The 20,949-nt window shown below is 40.8% G+C and overlaps 1 protein-coding gene across 1 annotated transcript in view; it reads left to right on the top strand.

Annotated features, from left to right (window-relative positions):
• Nucleotides 1–960: 960 nt before the first annotated feature.
• samd4a (sterile alpha motif domain containing 4A) overlaps nt 961–20,949 on the top strand; it is a 59,113-nt gene continuing 39,124 nt past the window's right edge. The window contains exons 1-2 of the mRNA XM_073464328.1: nt 961–1,065; nt 2,168–2,876. Coding sequence (XP_073320429.1) covers nt 2,681–2,876 — 196 coding nt within the window. The 5' untranslated portion in view covers nt 961–1,065; nt 2,168–2,680. The remainder of the gene's footprint in view (nt 1,066–2,167; nt 2,877–20,949) is intronic.

Genomic DNA, 20,949 nt, shown 5'->3' with positions numbered 1-20,949 from the left:
GATGAAGATTTAGTTCACATGTTTTAATTTTTTTGTTTTGAATATGAATATATTATATGCCATCATCACTTGAGATACATAATATATATTTTTTAAATTGTTAATATATTCTTCATTACCCAATTGCTTGTGCACCTAACTAGCCTACTTGAAGGACATGACACCCATTCCTCTGAAGGACTCAAAGTTCTGCTCACTGATATTTTACATACTATTTGTGAATGCTTTGTTAAGTGTTCCTATGTGTATGGTGGCTGCTTTGCCTGACTGCATTGTCTTTTTGTAGGCTGTGATGAGAATTTTGTACTTCATGTAGAGGAATGTAATGTTGCATATATGTAATCTGCTTTCTTAAAGATATTTCCTGAACCACAACTATGAAAATTCCTTCGCAATGTTTGATTCTAATGCCACATTTTTATTTAAATAACACAAAAGTGTTTCACAATAGGTAATTGTGCTAATCGATCGTAGTTTTTGGATGTCTGTTTCTTAATACTTTTATAATTAATTGATATTTTGTATTTGCACTCAATGAATTTACAGTCTTTCCAATTCCTACTTTGTACTGCAACCATTGCAGGACAATTTGCCTCGGGATAAATTAAGTCCTCTCTCTGGTATCTTATCTTAATCATAAAATTGTTAAGAATAGAGTATTCCTGGTTACAGGATGACATAGCCTACTAGGATTTTCTCTTGTAGATTTTTTTTAGTAAAGACTACATCTTAAAACACCACATTAAAATAACCTACATTATAGTCACTTGAAGAAATGTGCAAACAAATATTTTTCATAAGTTAAAACTTGTTTGGCTTCGTCGCACTGCAGGGCTTTATTTTGAAATCTTCGACACAGGAAGTTACACCCGGTGTCCCGTCTGGCTTGACCGTGGTGCTCTCGAGCAGAGCAGCAGAGCAGCCCGTCTGCTGGGGAGAGACAGAGGAAAAGTTAGTCAAGATGGCAAACCCCACAGACCCGGAGTGAAGGGGCACCGCTCCCCGAAAAAGCTGAGCCTGTCGCCCGTCCTGAGATAAACCCAACGATGCTAACTGCGCCAGGAGGTAAGAACCATCCAGCCCGGTACATCTAAGCGTCTCTTTCACAATTCACACGTTCAAACTGAAGTTTCTTAAATCTTCTTTTCGCTGTTTTGTCCACTCTGCTTTTGAGCTTGACTATTGATCCGAGAAAACAAAACAAAACAATTCAGAACCAGCCTTCACATTGAAACCTCCTGACTCAACCAGTCATCCACCGCCTTTCCATTGAAATTAACAGCGACGGTTCCTGGGAATTCACAGCCGTGAATGTTCAGCCTTTAGCTAACGGTGTTGGGAACTTTGCTCACGTTAACTTACACCAAAGTCGCAGCTCTTACACGGCTCGTCCTCGATGAAGTTAAAGATAGATACGAAAGTGGATAGAGATACACACAAGGTTATATTTACACGTTTTTCTTTGTACAAGCTGCTCACACACACACACACACACACACACACACATCCGCCAACGGTCATTCCCTGTGTGCTGATGAAGCAAAGTGACAGTTTTAGACAGCGGCTAACGCTCAGCCCTCCAACCTGGAGTCTGCTCCTAGCTTACTCTTCGCTGTTTCTTCGGCTAAAAATTCACCACCACCACCACCACCACCACGGCTGCCTATCCTCGGTTTCAAATACAGCTTTTTCATGACTACTAACTTGTCATTAAAATATCGGAGGGAAGTCGTTGCTAACGTCTCTACAGCTCGCAGCCCTGCCAGCGGCCGCCGTCGGTAACCCGGCGTCCTTTCTTTGGAAAATTCCGGGATGCAGCGCCACTACTACCGACAGCTGTATTTTTAGGAATGGGTGGATACCAAAAGCGAAATTTATTTATTTTTGTCTCGGCGGTGAATGCCACAAGCCTATGCGCATAAGCGACGGCGAGGAGGCGACCTATAAATGCATGTATGAGTTTTTTGAAGGCTGTTTTTCCCCCATTGCAGCAACACAAAGTCTGCAGAGATGAAGCAACAGGGAGACTGTCGCATTTCTAGTCGGGCTGTCTTAAAAGTCATTGCATATGTATGAAAGAGAGGGAGACAGAGCGCCTCAGAGAGCATTGTCTGTTAAATGTGGGTCCCCCCCTCCTCCTCCTCTAACTTCTAACATCGTCCTGCAGGCATAGGAGGGATTCCCTGAAGAAAAAATGCCAGTGAGGCTGAAGCTGATGTGACACAGACTGTGCTGGAAGAAAGCTGACTCATCAAATAACAATTCCTCTGGGAGAAACTAAGCAGCATTGAGCAGCTCATATCACCTCATGCCGAGCTAGAAGAGGACCTCACAGCACCCCTCCTTCTCACAAAAGAGCAGAGATTATCAGACAGGAGACGACGGTGAAGAAACCCCTCCAGCAGGAATATATCCCACACCAGCTGTGGGCGAAACACCAGAAGGCCTGCTGTCCTAGCTACCAACAGAGCTAAGAATGGCATCACAGTGCTTCCGCTGAACCTCACCAACTGTGTTAAGAAACATCAACAGTCAGCTGATAAGACCACTGCCATCCTCCATCAGTTTTACCCAAACCACCAGTGTAAAGTTTGGGGGAGGTTGCTCTCTGCTCCCCACACCTTTCAGCCCAGCCCGGTCACCACCACAGTCTGTCAGCCTTCACCCCGCTTTGCAGACCATGATGTTTCGCGATCAGGTGGGCGTGCTAGCCAGCTGGTTCAAGGGGTGGAACGAATGTGAGCAGACGGTGGCTCTGCTGTCCCTGCTGAAGAGGGTGAGCCGGACCCAGGCCCGTTTCCTACAGCTATGTCTGGAGCATTCCCTGGCCGAGTGTACTGAGCTGCAGGTCCTAGAGGGAGAAGCCAACAACCCAGGTAAGACAGCCAGCTGCGCTTTCACCTGCTACATCATCCACTAAGATCTAATGAAGGTGCATTTATAGGCATTGAAAGACCAGAGTCACTCATTTGTTTTCTATAGATAACTTTTTATCTTTTTATTTTATTCAGGTCTTATTTTGAGGGCAATGAACTATTAAACAATATGTTTACAGTTCATATTGGAAAATAAACAGTTTGTACCTCTAAGACTTATTTTAACATATTTCTCACTGCTGGATGATTTTATTGTTGTAGTTGATGGTGATGGTGTTCACTCCTACAAACCACTGTCCTCATGATAAAATACAACATGATGTGTTGCCCACAATAACAAAAGCATCACGATACAGTGATTCTGCAATAAGCAACAATCATTTAACAATAAATCATGATATCTGTCAAATTGACCGCAACTTAGTTGTGTTCAGCCTCAGAAGCTTGAAACAAAGATAGTCGGCTAGCTATACTGAGGAAGCTAAGCTAAGGAAATGCAAATAACAATGGCACGGTTGAGAGAACACGCTAACAGTGACCTGCAGAAAAGAAACACCGCAGCGACCAATGTAACCAAGCATCTTGGGTTCGCCTAACTGGGCAGGTTTAATAAGAAAATAATACATTTTCATTTTCTCTCCCACACGTCAACTCTGAGAGGATACACTACTTTTTTATGCTCTCTGGTAGGATGCCTTTTAAATCACGATGTTACAATACCACAGGGCTCAGTAGTCGATGACTGTCAGCCACTGGTGATGGACCAACCTTACTACTGGGAACTGGCAGCTATTATTACAGAGGAGGATATATTCTTCCCCTTTCTTGTCTTCAAGCAGTGAATCTTCCACACTTCAGCCGTGGAGTTTTTATGCGTGGTTGAAGCAGTAGTTAATGTCACAAAACTTCTGCTCCAGGCAGCATAATGATTTATTTTCTGATCGGAAAGAGAGACACAGTATTTAAATTCACAGATCATTCTACTTTTTTTTTCTCTTTTAACCTCAGTGGGTTTTTTTTAGCTTTCAAGGACATATTTTCCCAATGGAACTGTTGTCCCTGACCCTGGAACAAACACACAGGAAACACACACACATACAGGCGCAAGTATTGGCAGTCCTTCCAGAAAAATGCGGAGTTTTTTTGTGATTGTTGCGGGCAAAAATCCTTGATTATGTGGCACGTTTTCTTAAAAAATGCGATATGCGGGATATTTATGCAATTTTATGCGATGAAATTGCGGGAATTTGCAAAAACTGCGGTTTGATGAATAAGAAAAAAAAAGTGATTCCCCCAACACTCTGTTACTAGGCTCACTAGGCTACTACCTTAATGTAAAGAGTCATTTCTAATGACTTCCTATGCTAAGCAAGCATACTAAATCACAGAAAGTGCTGGGAATAATTAAGTTCTCAGCTTTCCGATGACGTCACTTCATAACGTTCCCAAGGCAACAGGAGGAAAATGGCTGCTCTTGTGTGAAGTAAACGCAACATGTGACTTTTTTGCAACGAAAATGCGGGGATTATGAAATCATGCAAGCCCCGCATATTTCGCGCATTTTGCGCGGAAATCGGCGATTTATGTGGCCAAAATGCAAAAATGCAGCCCCCGCATAATGTGCGGACTTTGGCTGATATGCGTTGAATTATGCAATTGCATAATCACGTTTTTCTGGAGGGACTGTATTGGAAGACATTTTCTGTCCAAAACATTCCTTCAGATCCATCAAGAGTTAAAAAAAAAAAAAAGCTGAATCATTGATGTTATGAAACTGTGTAAAGTGTTGCGCTGAACTGTAGCCAGTCAGTAAGCGATTGTGGAAGGAGGTAAGGGTCGTGTATAGTGTTAGCTCAGCTGGCACTGTGGCTGGCTGGAAACGTCAGTCAGTCAGTCAGTGTGCCAGCCTATAGCGCTGTAGCGCTCCCTGGGTTGGTATCGCGCCAAAGCAGCCAAGGGGGGTTCTGGGTTTTGTTGCATCAGACTGCAGCGTGGCCATGGAAACAAAAACCCTGGCAACCAACTGGGCTCATGAAAAATAGAAAGAAGTGCTTCTGCTGCGATGGAGAGCAGGCGTCTGTGTGTACCTATGGCAACATCTGCATGCAGTAACACATCTGATGACTTACACTGGGGTGACATAATGGCCCTGCCCTGCAGTGACACTCACACATATTATGTAGAGTTTCCATCAGGGTTTACTATGGGCAGTGGCTGCACTTAATGCAGGCCGGTCTTTGTTATTATTTGATATGAAGATGGAGACATCAAAGCACACCATATGAAGTTTCCTCAGCTGACCCCTCCCAAAGTCAGGCTGGTTCATACTGTCAGAGATCAAAGCAGATTGATGTCATGGGCAGGCAGTGGAGGGTGCGATGTCTTCTTACGACTCAACAACAGGTTCCTTTTTCGACATTTTTGAATACTGTGCTCCATGTGTGAGTCAAAGAGATACTGTCTTGTGGTAATACTTGAGTCACGAGTCACAGTCATATATCACTCTTATATTCTGTGTGAATCTTGATTTTCCAGCTAACAAGACACTGAATTATAGTTGAGGTGGAAATTAACCAAATAAGGAAATGTGCCGGTGGGTGGAATAACATATAATGAAAAGCTCTGTGAGTTAAATAATAATTTCACTTGTAGCTGAGATTGGCATATGGTGATTTGCACAAGAGACACATACATTGAACAGGTTGGATGGCTGTAGATATAGAGGCAGTTGTCATTAAGAGATAATGCTTTTATGATAGTGTGGAGTGATGGGCCGTACCTAAGAGTCGAAAATCCACATCACAGTATATTGTAGCAGTTTGCCTTGATTATGGTATTAATTAGTTTTAATTGACCCTGATTTACAAATACTTAATTGAACTCTAGCATCACAGCTTTGTAAAAGTTAAATGTACTGCACAAATTCAAAGAAATATGAACACATTAACAAACATTAATGCAGCAAATAATTTTACAAGACTTAAATAATGCTTGTGCTTTTTTCTTGTGGCTGTACACTCAGCACATTCTGTGGCCTAATTTCATTTAAAATTATGAACCAAATTCCCTTTTATAGTAGCAAGTTTTTACCTGTTAACACCTAACTTTCTTGATAGCAAAAAGATAAAAATCATGTTTGCTGAAGCCAGATTATTCCTTAAACATAAAAAGCTGAGAAAATCAGATCATTGAGAAATTCACAATCAAGGCTTTGTATCTCTCAACAGACTAATGATGGCCTGCGCTCTCTCTGTGTCATCAGGTCAGGGATTTACAATATGAGTTAACCTTGTGGTTTGCAATCATTGACAACATTGAATGCTACCACTTAGCTCAAGAAAATCCTACTGTAATTATCTTGTTAATGCTTTGATCTGACTAAGATTATAATCAAAGCACATACATGTCAACACATCTGGATTTCCTTTCAGTCTTTCCATCCGTTGGTACAAGTTGTACTGTTTTCTTGTCTTCACATGTAAAACATATACAGTAGATACAGCTACAAATATAGTAAATTGGTGTAGCATGTGGAAAAACTAGGCTATTCCAGAAACTGCTTTTGTAATAGTGAAAAAGATATATTCAGTTTTGTCTGACGCAATAATTGAGATAATGGTGCTTATGTAAATATAGTTATTTCATCCAGTACAGTTGTTTCATCTTCAACATTGCTGCTCATTCTCCAGAAATGGTAACATTAGTTATGTTGCTGAAATGCTTGTTAGACTTTAAACAAAATGGCTTTTAGATTTGAAAACATGCAGGTACACAAGTAAGCAGGCATACTGTAATGATTGAATTACATGCTTTTAGGACTGGGTCCGCTGCTTTTCATATTCTAACCGATACAAATACTGGATTACGCTACTTGAATATCTCTGTAGTAACAAAGATTTAATATCAAAAGTACCGAGTTCAGCACACAACCCTAATGGTAAAAACTTGAATGCTGATGTGTTTTTGTTTTTTTATATATTCATAGAGACGCTTTTTAGAACTGCCCTAAGCAGACTGCCAAATGTCTGTGTGAATATTTCCCCACTGTCAACAAGCATGACTGTTCAGTATGTCAGCTCCCAATACTCTGTGCAACAGGTTCTGTCCTAGTGGAATCATGCTAAAGGTGATTTTAATGAGCTTCTACCTTCTGTACCTCTAGATCATTGGTCACTAACAGGCGGACCGCGGTCCGAGTCCGGACCCAGACGTCCTATACGGACCTGGACCTATAGTCAATAAATTATTTAAGTATTTTAAAATTTGACGGGGCGCTTCTATTTTGACCGGCGCAGCTTTTCTAGACTTTACGGTAACGGTTTAGCGGATCAGGAAATCCACTGACCAATTGCATGCAAGTTAGGCCATCCCACGTGATGCTACTCAGCCAATCAAATCTGTGCATTCCAGGCGATAAACATTGCGACTCTGAATACAGACAGCTGAAAGAGGTGAGAAGCGAGTGACAGACGGAAATCTGAGTGAGCGATACAGGGAGAGAAGACTAAGAGACGAGTGAGCCGGAGACAACAGACAACAAAATAACTACACATGGCGCTCTCTAAGAAGAGAAAAGTGGACAGCGAAAACAGAGCTTTCAACCCAGAATGGACAGACTCATTCATGTTCATTCTTTCCACTGGAAGCACAAAACCAGTCTGTCTCATATGTTCAGAGACCGTGGCACTCAAAAAAAGTGTCGATGTGAAACGCCACTATGAGACAAAGCAAAAAGTTTTTGACCGAACATACCCACTCAAGTCTGAACTGAGGTCACAGAAAATAAGCAGTTTAAGAACCCAATATGAGCAAACCACCCGGATCCTGACCCATTCATTCACTGCCCAACAGATGTGTTGAGATCTATCTGTTGTAAATTTGGTTGAGACTGTTAAGATGTGAAACATTAACAAAGAAAAAGGGAAACTCAAGCTGCTGCTACACATTATTTTTCAAATTTTAAGTACTTTATTTTAAGATGCACAATTTTTAAAAAGCTATTTTATTTATTTTCACTATTCACTAAATGCAGCCCTTCTTTTCCTTAAAGAGAGAAGAAAATAATACATATCTACAGTATTATATATCTGTATAATTAAATGTTAAATAAATAAATATTGTCAATGTTTTTGAATTGTTCTTTCTTTATTTGATTTGACAGTCAGTTACATGAAGACGTTGATACAACTACTAGGCTACTTCAATATATATCACACTAAATCATCAACGCAAGTTAGACATTATGATGTTCCGGACCTTTGCTTGAGGAAATTTTCTCTAACTGGACCCATTTGAATTTTAGTTGAATACCCCTGCTCTAGATTAAATTTTAGGTCCACACCCTTGAGTTTTCTACCACCTGTGACAACTTGTGGTCACTTCCTGTCCACTGATTCAGCTCAGTAAGGTGGAATCAGCAGGCCTGTTTCAGGGCTGTAGACTTAACGTCAGGAGGCATGTTGCTGAGAAGAGGGAGATTGAGAAGGTTGTCTGGTTACGTGATCCCTCTGGTATGTTGTGGTTGCTTGTTTGAGTGCTTATGTGCCAGAGTAAGACAGATATATTGAGTCTGCTGTTTTACAGGGCCAATACTGATCTTGTATTGATTATGGAGTATTTTCCAGTAAGCAATTATTTCTTAGCACAGCTATACAAGGAGAATATAAAGCCTAAAATAGCATATTAGATTGTTTCTGTCTTTAGTCTTTCTTGATACATTTCTAAAAAGTTTTACAGAAAACGTTGAGTTCTCTTGTCTTCGTAAAAAGACTTTCTACTGTTCCTCAGACTTTTTTTGCACAAAAAAGGGAATAAAACAGAATAGCGAATTTAAATAAAATTGATTTTAAACAGTATTGTAAAAAAAATATGTATTTGTAAATCCATGCGAGTTAAACCATTTAGGCTCTGCTTTACTTAGACCACGAGCCTGTCGCACACCATTTTATTGTATTAACTGATTAGTAATACGTTCAGTATGATTGGTGCTGGTGCAGGCTGTTAAAGGGTTAACATGCAGCTGGAAGTCTTGGGCTGAGTGGAAAAGCGCAACTATTTGGAAAGCGGTGTACAAATGAATGGAATCCTCAGTGACCTACTTCTCTCAGCGGCTGAGAGGCTGCGTTGTTTTGGGACCCAGCGAGTGATGGGACTTCATTTGCGACTTGAGATGCAATCGAAGTCAAAGGGGTCACTATCTCGCTGAAAGATAGGCAGAGTTGCATCACAGTGGATTTATTTTTATTGTAGTGTTTCATGTTATTTTTAGACTGTCGTGAGGAGTATGGTTACTTTTAAGAGTTCAGCATTTCTATCTGAACAACTAAGTACAGATGTATAAATGCGGCATTTTTGCAATTTTCAGTTCAGACCTAGCCTTAAGTCAACAATTTATAATAATCCATGCTAAATCACCTTATCTGAATGTTTTTGAAAGTTTAAATCTTTATTTTCTGCTGTGATTTTTGACAGTAGTAATCTGTAGCCTGCAGTATTTCTGTTGTAGTTATTAAGGAATGTGACTTCCTTTTGTCCTCCGCCTTTAAGGAGAACAAAACTTCTTTTGAGACAATCCCAAGAGGGACAATATCGGATCAAGTTGAGAGGACATGAATAGCGGGCAGAGTACTGTCTGAAGGACAACACACACACTCACACACATACATGCTCAAACTGGGTGTAGGGTTAGTATAAGGGGTGGGGTTAGTACAGGACAGTGGGGCTGGTGTTCTGAATGACTAACTTCTTTTTCGTGTGGTGTGGTGTGGTGTACTGCTGACCTGGCCTGCACGGCTGTTTGAGCTGGATGGAGGCAGGCAGGATTAGATATGTACAAGCAGCTGTGTTGAAGAGCTAGAGGTGACAGGGACACAGCTCTGTTTGGTCGGAGTGGAAGCATTCACATGCACATCATATGTACTGTCTTTATACTGTTTGTGAATCATAACAGTCTGAGCTGGACACATCGACAGATGGGTTTCTGACAGCAGAACATGAAGGCTTTGTCTTTCTTGCTATCATGAAAGGATTTTCCAAAGCATGTAAATAGAAGAACACTTTCTTTACACCTGGAAGCACCAAATCCTCAGAAAAATGCCAGGATTATACAAAGGCTGGGATAGTGGTGGTGGCGGGGGGCTGACTTCAGTGGAGAATTTGAATCTGAAGAGCTGTTTGAAACTAGGTCAAAACATGACTTCCAGCTAAATAATCACTTTTCATAGAAGCTGCCGGCACTATCTTTGCGTGTAATATTGTAGAGGGGGAGAGAAAGCATACTTCTGCATTTGTCAGTGTGTAAGGTGACTGACATGGAGGGAAAGTCTGCATTGTATAATGGCTAATATTACTCAGTGAATTCCTGTTGCACTCTCTGCCTAAACTAGGTCTGATGAAAACCTGGGCTGGAAATCAGCATTCCCGGCTGAGGCGGTAAACGGTTCCGGTGTTGGGGATACTGTCTAGGAATGTGGGCACGTCGGAGCACACTTGAGTCAGGCACTCAGCAAGAGTTGGACTGGGGCTTTTCCAGCGTGGGGGGAAAAAGACACAGTGGAAAAGGAAAACTGATTCCACCTTCAGTGGAGCTAAGGTCTCCTGAGTACACCGCGGTATGGGAGAGGGGAGGGTGAGAGGAGGAGGAAGGACGGGTGGGGCGAAGAGGGGAAAAGATGAAGACTCGAGAATACTGGTGCCATTTACAGCTGAAACTCATTCACCACTTTCTCTGCCTTGTCTGCCTTCTCCCAAGTTTTTTGTTTCAGTTTCAAGTATTGACTTGTGTTTGAAAGCCAAGTTTTGTTTGTCAAAACTACCTTGGAATTAACAGCTATCATAGTCAACACCTATTTAATTCAATTCTACCTCTGAGGCATCTGGTGATAAGTATCAGAAAGCGAAGTGTATCATGATGAGTGCTGATACAACACCCTGAAATGATAAAACTGAATGTTTGACCCAACCCAAATGAGGGTTTCACGATTTAAAACAAAACACCAGTATCGCCCTTCAACTTTTATCTAATGTAATTGACCTGCTCTGCCACAGTAGTACGTTTATAAATATTGGCCCCCATAGAGATAAAAGTTTAAAGTGGAAGTGTTCTGATTTTTCACACACTCATACAACCTTTATTTGTCAACATCCTTTGTGCCTCTCTCAATGTCTCATTGGCCATTCTCTCAAAGAGAGGGAGAGAGAGACGGAGAGAAAACTCTTGTCTCGCTCCAAACTATTTCATTGCACCCACGCATGAGCAAACAGTTTATTTCTGGAAGTTGACGGCGTGTTCTGTGAACTCGTACTGAACCTCAGGAATGGGGACAGACAAGCAGCCAAAACGACCAGAGGGGAAAACGAAATAAAGCTTGTCTTTTCCCCTCTGCCTCTAGAGCAAAGGCCTTTTCTTTTCAGTTCTTGCTTCCTGATGTATGAGTGTTTTCTGTGTGTGAAAACAAGAGGATGGACAGAAAGTCGGCCTGAGGACTAACTGCCTTAGGACTAACTGCCAAAGAACTCCACGCTGATGGAAGCTACTCGAAGCCTCAGACATGTCAAGCTCTTGATATTATCTCTGAGGCGGATGAGGTGTCACTGATAGCTTGGATTATGCAATCAAGTGCCTCATAAATCCATGAGGTTTAGTTTCTAACTGAATCCTTCTGTGCTTTTTTATTACTTTGATCCCAGCTTTGCTTTCCCCAGCCAGTTGGATTTCTGCACCGTACATGTATTCGTGTATGTTTACACCTGGCCTCAAACTAAAAGGCACGCTATCATCAGTTATGATTGAGTAGCCAGTCTATTAGTGTTAAGGCACTGTTTCAAGCAGACAGAATACCCACTGTATATATTTTCGGCTGGTAAATTAAAGGTTTTAATGGTACACAAAATTAACAGTTTGATACATACTGTTGCTTTTGGTCCCGAAAAGGTTGTTTTTTGCGGCAGGGGAAAAAGACAAACATTTATATATTATTAAAGTTGACAAACACTAACACATTGCTCATTGGCCACGAAGTATCTGAGTATTTAAATGGAAAAAAAGTAATATGTCAGAATATCTATGACCTAATTTCAAAACTGTACACACAAGAAAGAACACTATAGCAGAGCTCAACCACTCTGATCAGCAATATACAATCCACTCTACATTGTTGGTTGTTTGTTTGGCCCAGTCTAAATCTTTCAGTGAGAGGTTGGTTGAATGTTGTTGGGGGAAGGAAAGACTGCATTGGTCCCTCTGGTCTGTTCTGGTTTGCGTGTATTAAAATGTGTGCAAACTCCTTGCACACGCAAAAAATTGTACAAACTGATTTACTAACAGTGCGCAAAAAGGGTTGCGTCTGTCAAAGGTGCAAAATAGCGCGTCTGCATCCAGTTAGTACGTTTGCAGCAATGAATATGCAATATGGGGCGTTTACACGCAATTGTGCGTGTTCTAGGTGGAGAAAATATAAATATATTAATTTAGCACACGCAAAGTGATTTATCAAACCTGAAAGCAATTTTGCTAATAGAAACTGCTTCTATATTTAACACGTCTCAAAGGGAGGTGCAAACGGGTTGTATGCGTAATTGCGCACACATGGCTGCGGTTATTGTTGCAAGAAGGAGACGCCGAAACAAAAACAACACGCCAATTTTTCTTTTGTTCTTCTTCTGATGTCTTGGTATATCCTTTTCACTTCATCCACTGTTCGCCTGTTTTTTCCAACAGCATTAACTTTTTCACCGATTTTCTCCCACACGGCGTTCCTTTGCATGACCATCAGATTCCTTTGCTGCAGCTCATTGAAATGTTTATTCGCTTCCTCTACCAACACTTCTAATTCCAAAGGGTCGAATTTCACTTTGCGCTTTCGCTCTCTCAAACTCGCCATGCTGAAAACCATGAAACACGCTAAACCCTCATTTAAATAGGCGTGTCTCCAACACGTTTGCACCTGTTGTCATTTACGCAATCACTCTTAGTAAATCGCCCACAAACCGCGGTTCAACCCCACACGCAAATTTCTAGATTGCGCACGCAGATTAGTACAAGCAATTTGGGATCTTAGTAGATCCAGCCCATAGTGTGATGCCATCTCATATGAATTGAATGTTTGATGTTGCTGTTTATATAGACATAATGCTGCTTGGTGTGGACAGGGAACCTTGTTAACACAAAGCTTCAGTCAGATCCATTATTCTTCATCCAACACTGTCCAGTAGTCCTACTTTCTACAGGAAAACCATAATGCTCCCAAACAAAGGATCTAAATGATATGGTAGGGTCTTTGAACTCTTAACATTTACTATACCAAAGGTAACAGCCTTGTCGCTAACAATAACACGGTCAAGCTCACAAACGACTATCAATGCACCATCACATCAAATTTTAACTGAGACTGCATTTTCTGAGACATGAACTGTAATAAGACCGTGTTATGACCTAATAAGACTAATAAGGTTTTCAGCGCCTTCAATATGTACAGTTAGTTAGAGCTTTAGTGAATTATGATGGTGAGAAGTCAAGTGAGTTTGTCTGGAAAATAAAAAATAGAATAATTTAGCGCAAGTCTGAGTACAAATATAATTTTCAGTTGAAAACACCATCTTGACTCACATCCTCTATTAGTAACAAGAGAAAACATGACATGACAGATGATTCGCATACATCTGTGTGTGTGTGCGCATATGTTTGAAAGTGAGTGTGTAAGAGAGACCGAGAGAGGGTGAGAACAGGTGAGGGATACCAGTCTCATAGATGACCAGTCAGTCTCGTCCTGACCAGACCAGACATACAGGCGTATAATGTTTCCCCATATAGCCCCCCAGACCCTCAGCCCAGCCCTTCCCTGTCCCCGCCCTTCTCCCAGGCAGCTGGCTGTGCTGTACAGTACACTTCTTGTGTAAGGGTCTATCCAGTCCCAACTGTGCAGACAAACAGATCTGTACAGAGAAGGCAGCAAATAAAATAACATAAGTTTGGTTTGGAACAAGGAAGATGCTGACACTGAGGCTGTATTCTGTCACCCATTGTTTATCTAATAATCACAACCTGTGGTTATTGATCAGTGGGACTAAACTGTAAACCTGCAGCTGCCATTTTACAACACATAATTAAATTAATACCTCCCTCACAGTATCAATGAACTCCTATTATTCATAAAATAGAAAAAATAAAATAAAAAAGCGTTGCTGTTAGGTAGGGATATTTTTAGTTTGCCAGCCTATGGCAGGTGAGCCAAAACCTCAATGTGAGACTCTGCTTCAGTCTCAGCTGTGTCTCTGACTGTCCTCTCTGTCCTGACATGAATGAACCGTAACTGTGGGGACACAGAAAGGCACCGCCGATCACACTCGCTTACCTCTGATTGGTGGACACACTGTTGGCCATGACAGACAGAGTGAGCAGAACCAGCCGATGGGAGAGCCCCATGGCAACAGTTGCCATGATGGCCATACAGTCTTTTAATCCCCATTGGGAGGAAATTACCTCATGCAAAGCAGACTCCTTCAGGAAGCTATGTCCACTGTCTGCTTCGAATTTTTCCAAGGTGCTCACTTCTAGGCCAGGTGTCAGTGGAGAACTTATTAATCACCTTTCTGGAAAAATAGATTTAGAAATGGAAATCAGCCCGACACTTTAAGTCTTCGAGATAAGAACTTTTGGGATCTTAGAATTAATTTACATCAGAGCAGTTTATTTGTTTGCACCAAGCTTTGACTGACATGGGTCAGACTGAAGACAACAATAGCTTTCCATCTTTATAAACTTTATTAGGATATCATTTAATCTCAAATATTATATACTTTTTTCTCAAAAAACATCTGAATAAGGAATTGACAGTTCTTTGTCTGTAAAGCCTGTGATGCAGCAATTAAGCCCATGGCAGCCTAAAACTGAATACTTGAACCCCAGCTACCCCAAAATGTATTACTAATTATTAGAGGGTTAGGGTTGGGGTTATATATAATATATAATATACATCCTTATCTATAGTGCTGTTGTATTTGCTTGAGTTTTTTCTTAAGTTGTTGGTTACAAAGTTTGAGCATATAATTAATTTCACCCTTTTTACTGTTTTCCCACAGCACCTAAATCTATAGACAAAATAGCATTGAAACCCAGTAGGTACATATTATCAAAGATAAATATTTGGTTTGCAGCTTACCTAAATTTTATCAGTTTCGGGATGGTCGTCTGCAGTTCAGTTTGCTTTTCCCACAGTGTAAAACTTACCTTAAATGTGAATGAAAGTGCCAGTTGGACATGTCAGAGAATGATATATAATATAATATAATGATATATAATAATAATAATAATAATAATAATAGTTGGCTGCCATCTTTAACTACTGATCGACTCAAGTGAAAGTAGAGTAGAGCTCTTACTGCCTCAGGCTGTTGTGCTGTGTGTTTTTTCTGAATGGACCTCTGTGTGTGTTTGTACTGTATCTACTGACATGGTGTCACAGCTGGATGCTGAAGCTATATCCCTCAAGCTGTAGACAGCCGAGGATGCTGCATAAACCCAGTTGTCTCTCACTCACACATTCCACATGACACTCAAATATGCATCACAATCTGCAGTTAAACATACAAGGCTTTATTGCATCAATGCCCCCTACACACAAACACACTACACCAGTGTAGCCTGAAAGGGCTGTAGACAGTAGACATTCTAGACAAACGAGTCAGTTATGTGTTGTTACCATATGCTGAGCCACAAAGCTGCTCGCAAGAAACAGTTATTCTGATACTGAAGATACATTTTTCACCAGTTTTCAGCATATGTTGACTAAAATGTTTATAGGCTGCAAGTGTGAAGTTCTGTCTTTAATCTCTGTCATTTTAGAAAAAGCATTGAAACATTTGTTCCAACATTAGACAGAAATAAGAAGCTTGATATCTATCTGTAGCAAGGGTTTAATGGTATGAATAAATGAATGAAGTAACTGTTGTGATAGGAGAAGGACCATTCATTTTATCAAAAGTGCACAATGTTGATATGATGACTCAGTGTAAGCCAGATTTCTCACCCTAGTGTTATAGCCTTTTTATTTTTGTATAAAGGGCAGGGCAGTGCTGCATACTTGATAGTTTGTTGTTTTTATCTGTGTGTATGTTTAACGACTGAACTCCAACAGTGAGCAATCAAAGAAGGCTGTATAGCTACTGTGTCCCTTCTTCAAATAGACTGAACCTTTCACTTTACTTTCAATCTTCTCCTGTCTTTGCCGGCTTGTTGTTATTTTTGTTGTTGTTTGGCAGACTGCCGCACTAAAACAGTTTGCAAAGACACATCCCTGTTAGGTTCACAAATATACTGGAAACAATTACACAAACCACATGACCAATACACTGCCGGATGTGTGTGTGTGTGCACTTTTTCTCTTTGTGTATGTGTGTGTGTGTGTGTGTTCTCCTTCCTCCTGGCAGGTATGGAAATAAACCTTTCTTCCACAAAGGAAAATAATTATCATTCTTGTAAAAGGAAGGAAGGGGGGGGTTTGAGCTGAGCGAGAGACAGAGAAATAGAGAGGCAGAGAGAGCGGCTGATGGGCCCCTGACTGCCATTTCCTTAAATAGAGTTTTGGGCTTCTCCAGTCCAGCCCTGGCAGAGCAGAGGCTCACATTCCCAGCATAGCTGTGACTGCCACATTCAGAGCCTTCCCAACACTGGAGCGCTACGTCAACTTCCACAGGTAGACTGCAAATGATTTGCCCTACTTTCAGCCCCCACCCTGCTTCCTCCAGACCTCCAACCACCAGTTACCACTACAGCAGGGGAGAAGAGGGGATGTTGATGAAAGACTCAAGAGGAAGTGGGAAGAGATGGGGGTTGGAGTAAAGGCTAGCAAAGAATTGTTCTCCATTCATACAGCAGCCGTGTCCTTCTACTAGGAAACCTCCCCCACTGCTGGGAAAAAAGATGAGACAATAAAAAAAACATCATCCTGCCTCTTCACTCACTTAAAACACACAAATTAGGGATATATTGAGTAGCAACAAGGAGTCCTACAGGACAGAAACACAAATATTTGTGGTACAGATGTACAACATGAACAGCTACAGTTTTATTTATGGTGAAATTAAATCCAAACTTGAGTTATTGTATTTGCTTTTGAAGACTGTAGAAAAATAGTTTTTGGCATTCATCGTTTTAGGGCCTTCTTCCCCCTCCCCATGTTAGATAGGAAATATTGTGTAGTATAGGTTGACAGGTTTTAGGTATAGGTTGACAAGAGACAAGTTTTTACTTGTTTAATCTTTTGCTATGATTGTTGGGTGCCGTTATTGTGAATTGCCAAGGTGTGCGTCGTCCTTGAAAATTTGTGTATTTGAAAAAAACACCATAAGGCTTAAACGACTGTTTAAATGAGTTGAGCATTTGGAAGGGTTTTTTGAAAAAAAACAACAGATCAATGAAGAATGCTTTCCAAATTAATTGACGGGCTTCATATTTGTTCACTGTAGGATGAACACAGGAGAAACCCAGTAATGGAGGTTTATGTTGATGTAGCAGCAAACTTTAAAGTAATAACACCCTCTGTATTTCTTGAGTTGGCAGACCTGGTTTGAAGGAGGTTGAGAGTGGATATAGAATCAGACATTGTGAAAAGCGCTCTGCTCTGATGGAGCCAATAAACCTGCATGCTGGCGTGTACAGTAGCCGTGTTGATGCTTTTCCTTTTCCTGTGGAAGGGAGATGCACACACTGGCAAACATGTTGAAATCATCACCGGGCAGGTGCTTCCCACTTTAGCGCGCACACACACACGCTCATCTTGGCCACTGTTTAAAACATTACACAGTATAAATAAATAAGCACCCAAGCGGAAAATACCTACTTTACACCTACTGTACACAGCACATGCACAAAGACCCACACACAATGTGAAAACCAGAGAAGAGATGTGCTTTAAATATTGTTTTATAAATTGACCAGGTGTCCTGGATGTAATGCAAGACTACAATGAAAATATCCTCTTCCTGTTCTATTATGGCTCACAGGAATTTCTCTCTCTCTCTTTCCGTATATTGAAGCGCCCTGGAGACACTGATTGATCTTTCACTGATTTCATTCAGCAAAAGTTACTCTTCTGATCTCATCAGTATTTCCTGTGGTTTAGTTCCCACATTTAACCTGTTAAAGGTTTTCTGAATTTCTTTTAATTACAGCTCCAAAGACATTATCATAAAAGATTGCAAATTATTTTTTGACTTTTGACAATTTCCTGCAGCGTCCTCTCGCTTCCAAGCAGGAATGTTTTGTAGCCTATAGTATTTTCAAGAGCATGTCCTGGTTTCCATTATGAGAGAGGAGTGGCGATGTGGCAGGAAAGCTTGTACTGACCCACTGGGTTTGGACAATGACCATTAAAAACAGTTCATATTGTCAGTCAAATCATGAGATTTTTTTAAGCTATGCCACGTACAAACAGAAAAATGATGTGGCAAGCTATAGTCTTGACTCAAAGTCAACAAACTGCAAACCAAAGTGGAGAAGGTTGATGGAAATGGGGCACAGAGTGATGCAGAGAAGCATGATGAGTGCCCTGTTTGTCCCTCTTTGCTCGTGGCTCCAGTGCTGGGCAAAAGCAAATTCAGCAAAATTACACATGAACTCCTTTACTGCTGTCCAGTGTGATCGCCGCTTCAGCTGACAGTGCTGCCTTATAGTCTGTAAAGTGTGTATTACTGAAGTATGATCGGGATGCACACTAGATTTCTTTGATTGTGTGCTAACAGGATGATGACTAAGGCACTAAAACACATATTTTGAATGTAAAATTTGTGTGAACATAGCTGCTCAGTTAGTAGAGTAATGGTTGGATCTCACTGTTGCCAACAAAGACTGAATTGACATTTTTTTGATTGATGACAACCAGGTTTCTCATTTACCTGAGGCTTAAGAAATCTTCTTGCTGCAGAGAAAGGTTACTGTCAATTAGTGCATACACTGCCGGCTAACATGAAACTGATGAATGTGAGTCATTGTTGTTTAAAATGGTCTATTGTTCAATTATCCAGATCAGAGAAGCATGTGTTCAAGAGAGTCAGCCAGTGAGAGCAGCGTGTGTAAATCTCCCACCGGCTGGTTTCCTGACAGCTTGACTGTCTGTTTCCTCTCACTCAGCTTCACCTGTCTGACATGGTGACTGACACACTGATTATATAAATGGACAGGGATATCTCTCTGCTCTCCTCTTCATCAGTTTCATCACTCTCTCATTACAATTTAACTTAAAAGCTGAGACTTGTCCTAATATTCACCTCTGGAGCTGAAGCTGACCTTTAAATAATCTCTACTAACAACACATCTTAAAGGCTGGTACTCGGTAACTGTATACACAAGGCTTTCAGTGGTATTGAATCCATTGAAAATGTGCAGCGCTCAGTGGTTTTAACAACTGGGAGGCTGACATTGATGTGAATGTGGCATAATGATGCCGCTTCCCTTTTGACTGTTGAAAGACTTTCTGAGAAATGGCTAAACTTTGCTTAGGGATGTTTTTAAAAAAGTAGACTTGACAAGAGTAAACAGCCTTCCTCCTCCTCGCCTTCCCTCCTCAGTCAGTTATGTGTTAGTAGGTCAGGCTGAGGCCAAGGTCAGGCTGATCCCACAACACTGACTCTGTCTCCCTCTTTTCTCTCTTTCTGTTTCTCTGTCATCTCCTCTTTCTTTTTTTTGATACTTTTTATTTAGTATTTTCAGAAATGAACAAGTTGACAACAGACTGTCAAGACAATAAAACAAAAACATGGGGGCTCCTCAGTTGAAAGACCTATATATAATGTCCAGTGTCTTTACTTGATTAGTGTGTAGTGTCCTCAATTGTTTTGATAAAAGCAGTCCATTTCTCCCATTTCCTGGAGAAGGTTGCTCCTCTAGATCGGAGAGAGAAAGTCATCTTTTCCATTAAACACATTTCCTTCACTTTGTCCATCCATTGGTTAATGCTTGGAGGTTCTGTTTTATACCAGCATTTTGTTATAACTTTTTTACAAGCCGTCAACAGTATTTTACACAGATACCAGTCATTTTTAAGAACCACATTTTCATTTAGGACACAGAAATAGAGGACCGTCACATTGTTAGGGATTGTGTATCCCAGGATCTTTGTCACAGTAGTACATACATGATCCCAGAAGGTTTGAATTTTTGGGCATAGCCAAAATATATGGGAATGATCAGCGCTCATGTTTCCGCATTGCCTCCAGCACTGTTCTTGTGATTGAGAGAATTTGCTTTTTATAAGAGGTGTAATGAAAAAACGAATCAAGTTCTTCCAGCCAAATATTCTCCACTTCTTTGAACTTGTAGATGAATGCTGTGCACTCCACATAGAACGCCATTCCTCCTCTGATATTTCTATATTTAGTTCTTTCTCCCATTTTGCTTTAATGTATCCTGTGTTGATCCCATTCTGTTTCTGAAGGCCTTGATATATTTTAGATATTATTTTTGTATTCTTCTTTTTATAGGCTTCAGTTAGAGTATCTATCACTGTATTGCCCTCTCTGGACAATGTTGGTTTGATTCTATTATCGAAAAAATCTCTAATTTGCAGGTAACGAAAAAAATCTTTGTTTTCCAGCCCAAATTCTTTTTGTAACTCACTGAAACTTTTTAAGAGCCCTCTATGAGTTATTGTGCATACTGCTGTGATGCCTCTGTCCCACCATCGCCTGAATCCAGCATCACTGATTCCTGGTTCGAATCTGGGATCTAGAGCAGGCCAAATTAATAATTTGATGTCTCCCTCCATATTGTATTCTTTTACCATCTTGTTCCATATTGTCAATGTTTGTTTAATAATTTCATTTTTGCTTTGTCGAGCCAATTTGTTTCCCATGTCCCCTAATATTGCCTGAATCTGGAAACCTTCCATCTGGGCCTCTATGTCTTTCCATCTTGCCTGATATAGAGGGCAGCATGTAGAAACCAGGAACTTTACTTGAGCTGCGTAAAAGTATTGTTTCAGATTGGGCAAGGACAGCCCCCCCTCTTCTTTTGGTAATTGAAGTGTCTTATACCTGACCCTCGGTCTCTTACCGGCCCAGATAAATCTAGAAATAAGTG

The sequence above is a fragment of the Pagrus major genome, chromosome 4, assembly GCF_040436345.1.
Source record: "Pagrus major chromosome 4, Pma_NU_1.0".
Lineage (NCBI taxonomy): Eukaryota > Metazoa > Chordata > Actinopteri > Spariformes > Sparidae > Pagrus > Pagrus major.
Note: the sequence above shows the minus strand (reverse complement) of the source record. Positions and strands in the feature narration are given on the sequence as shown.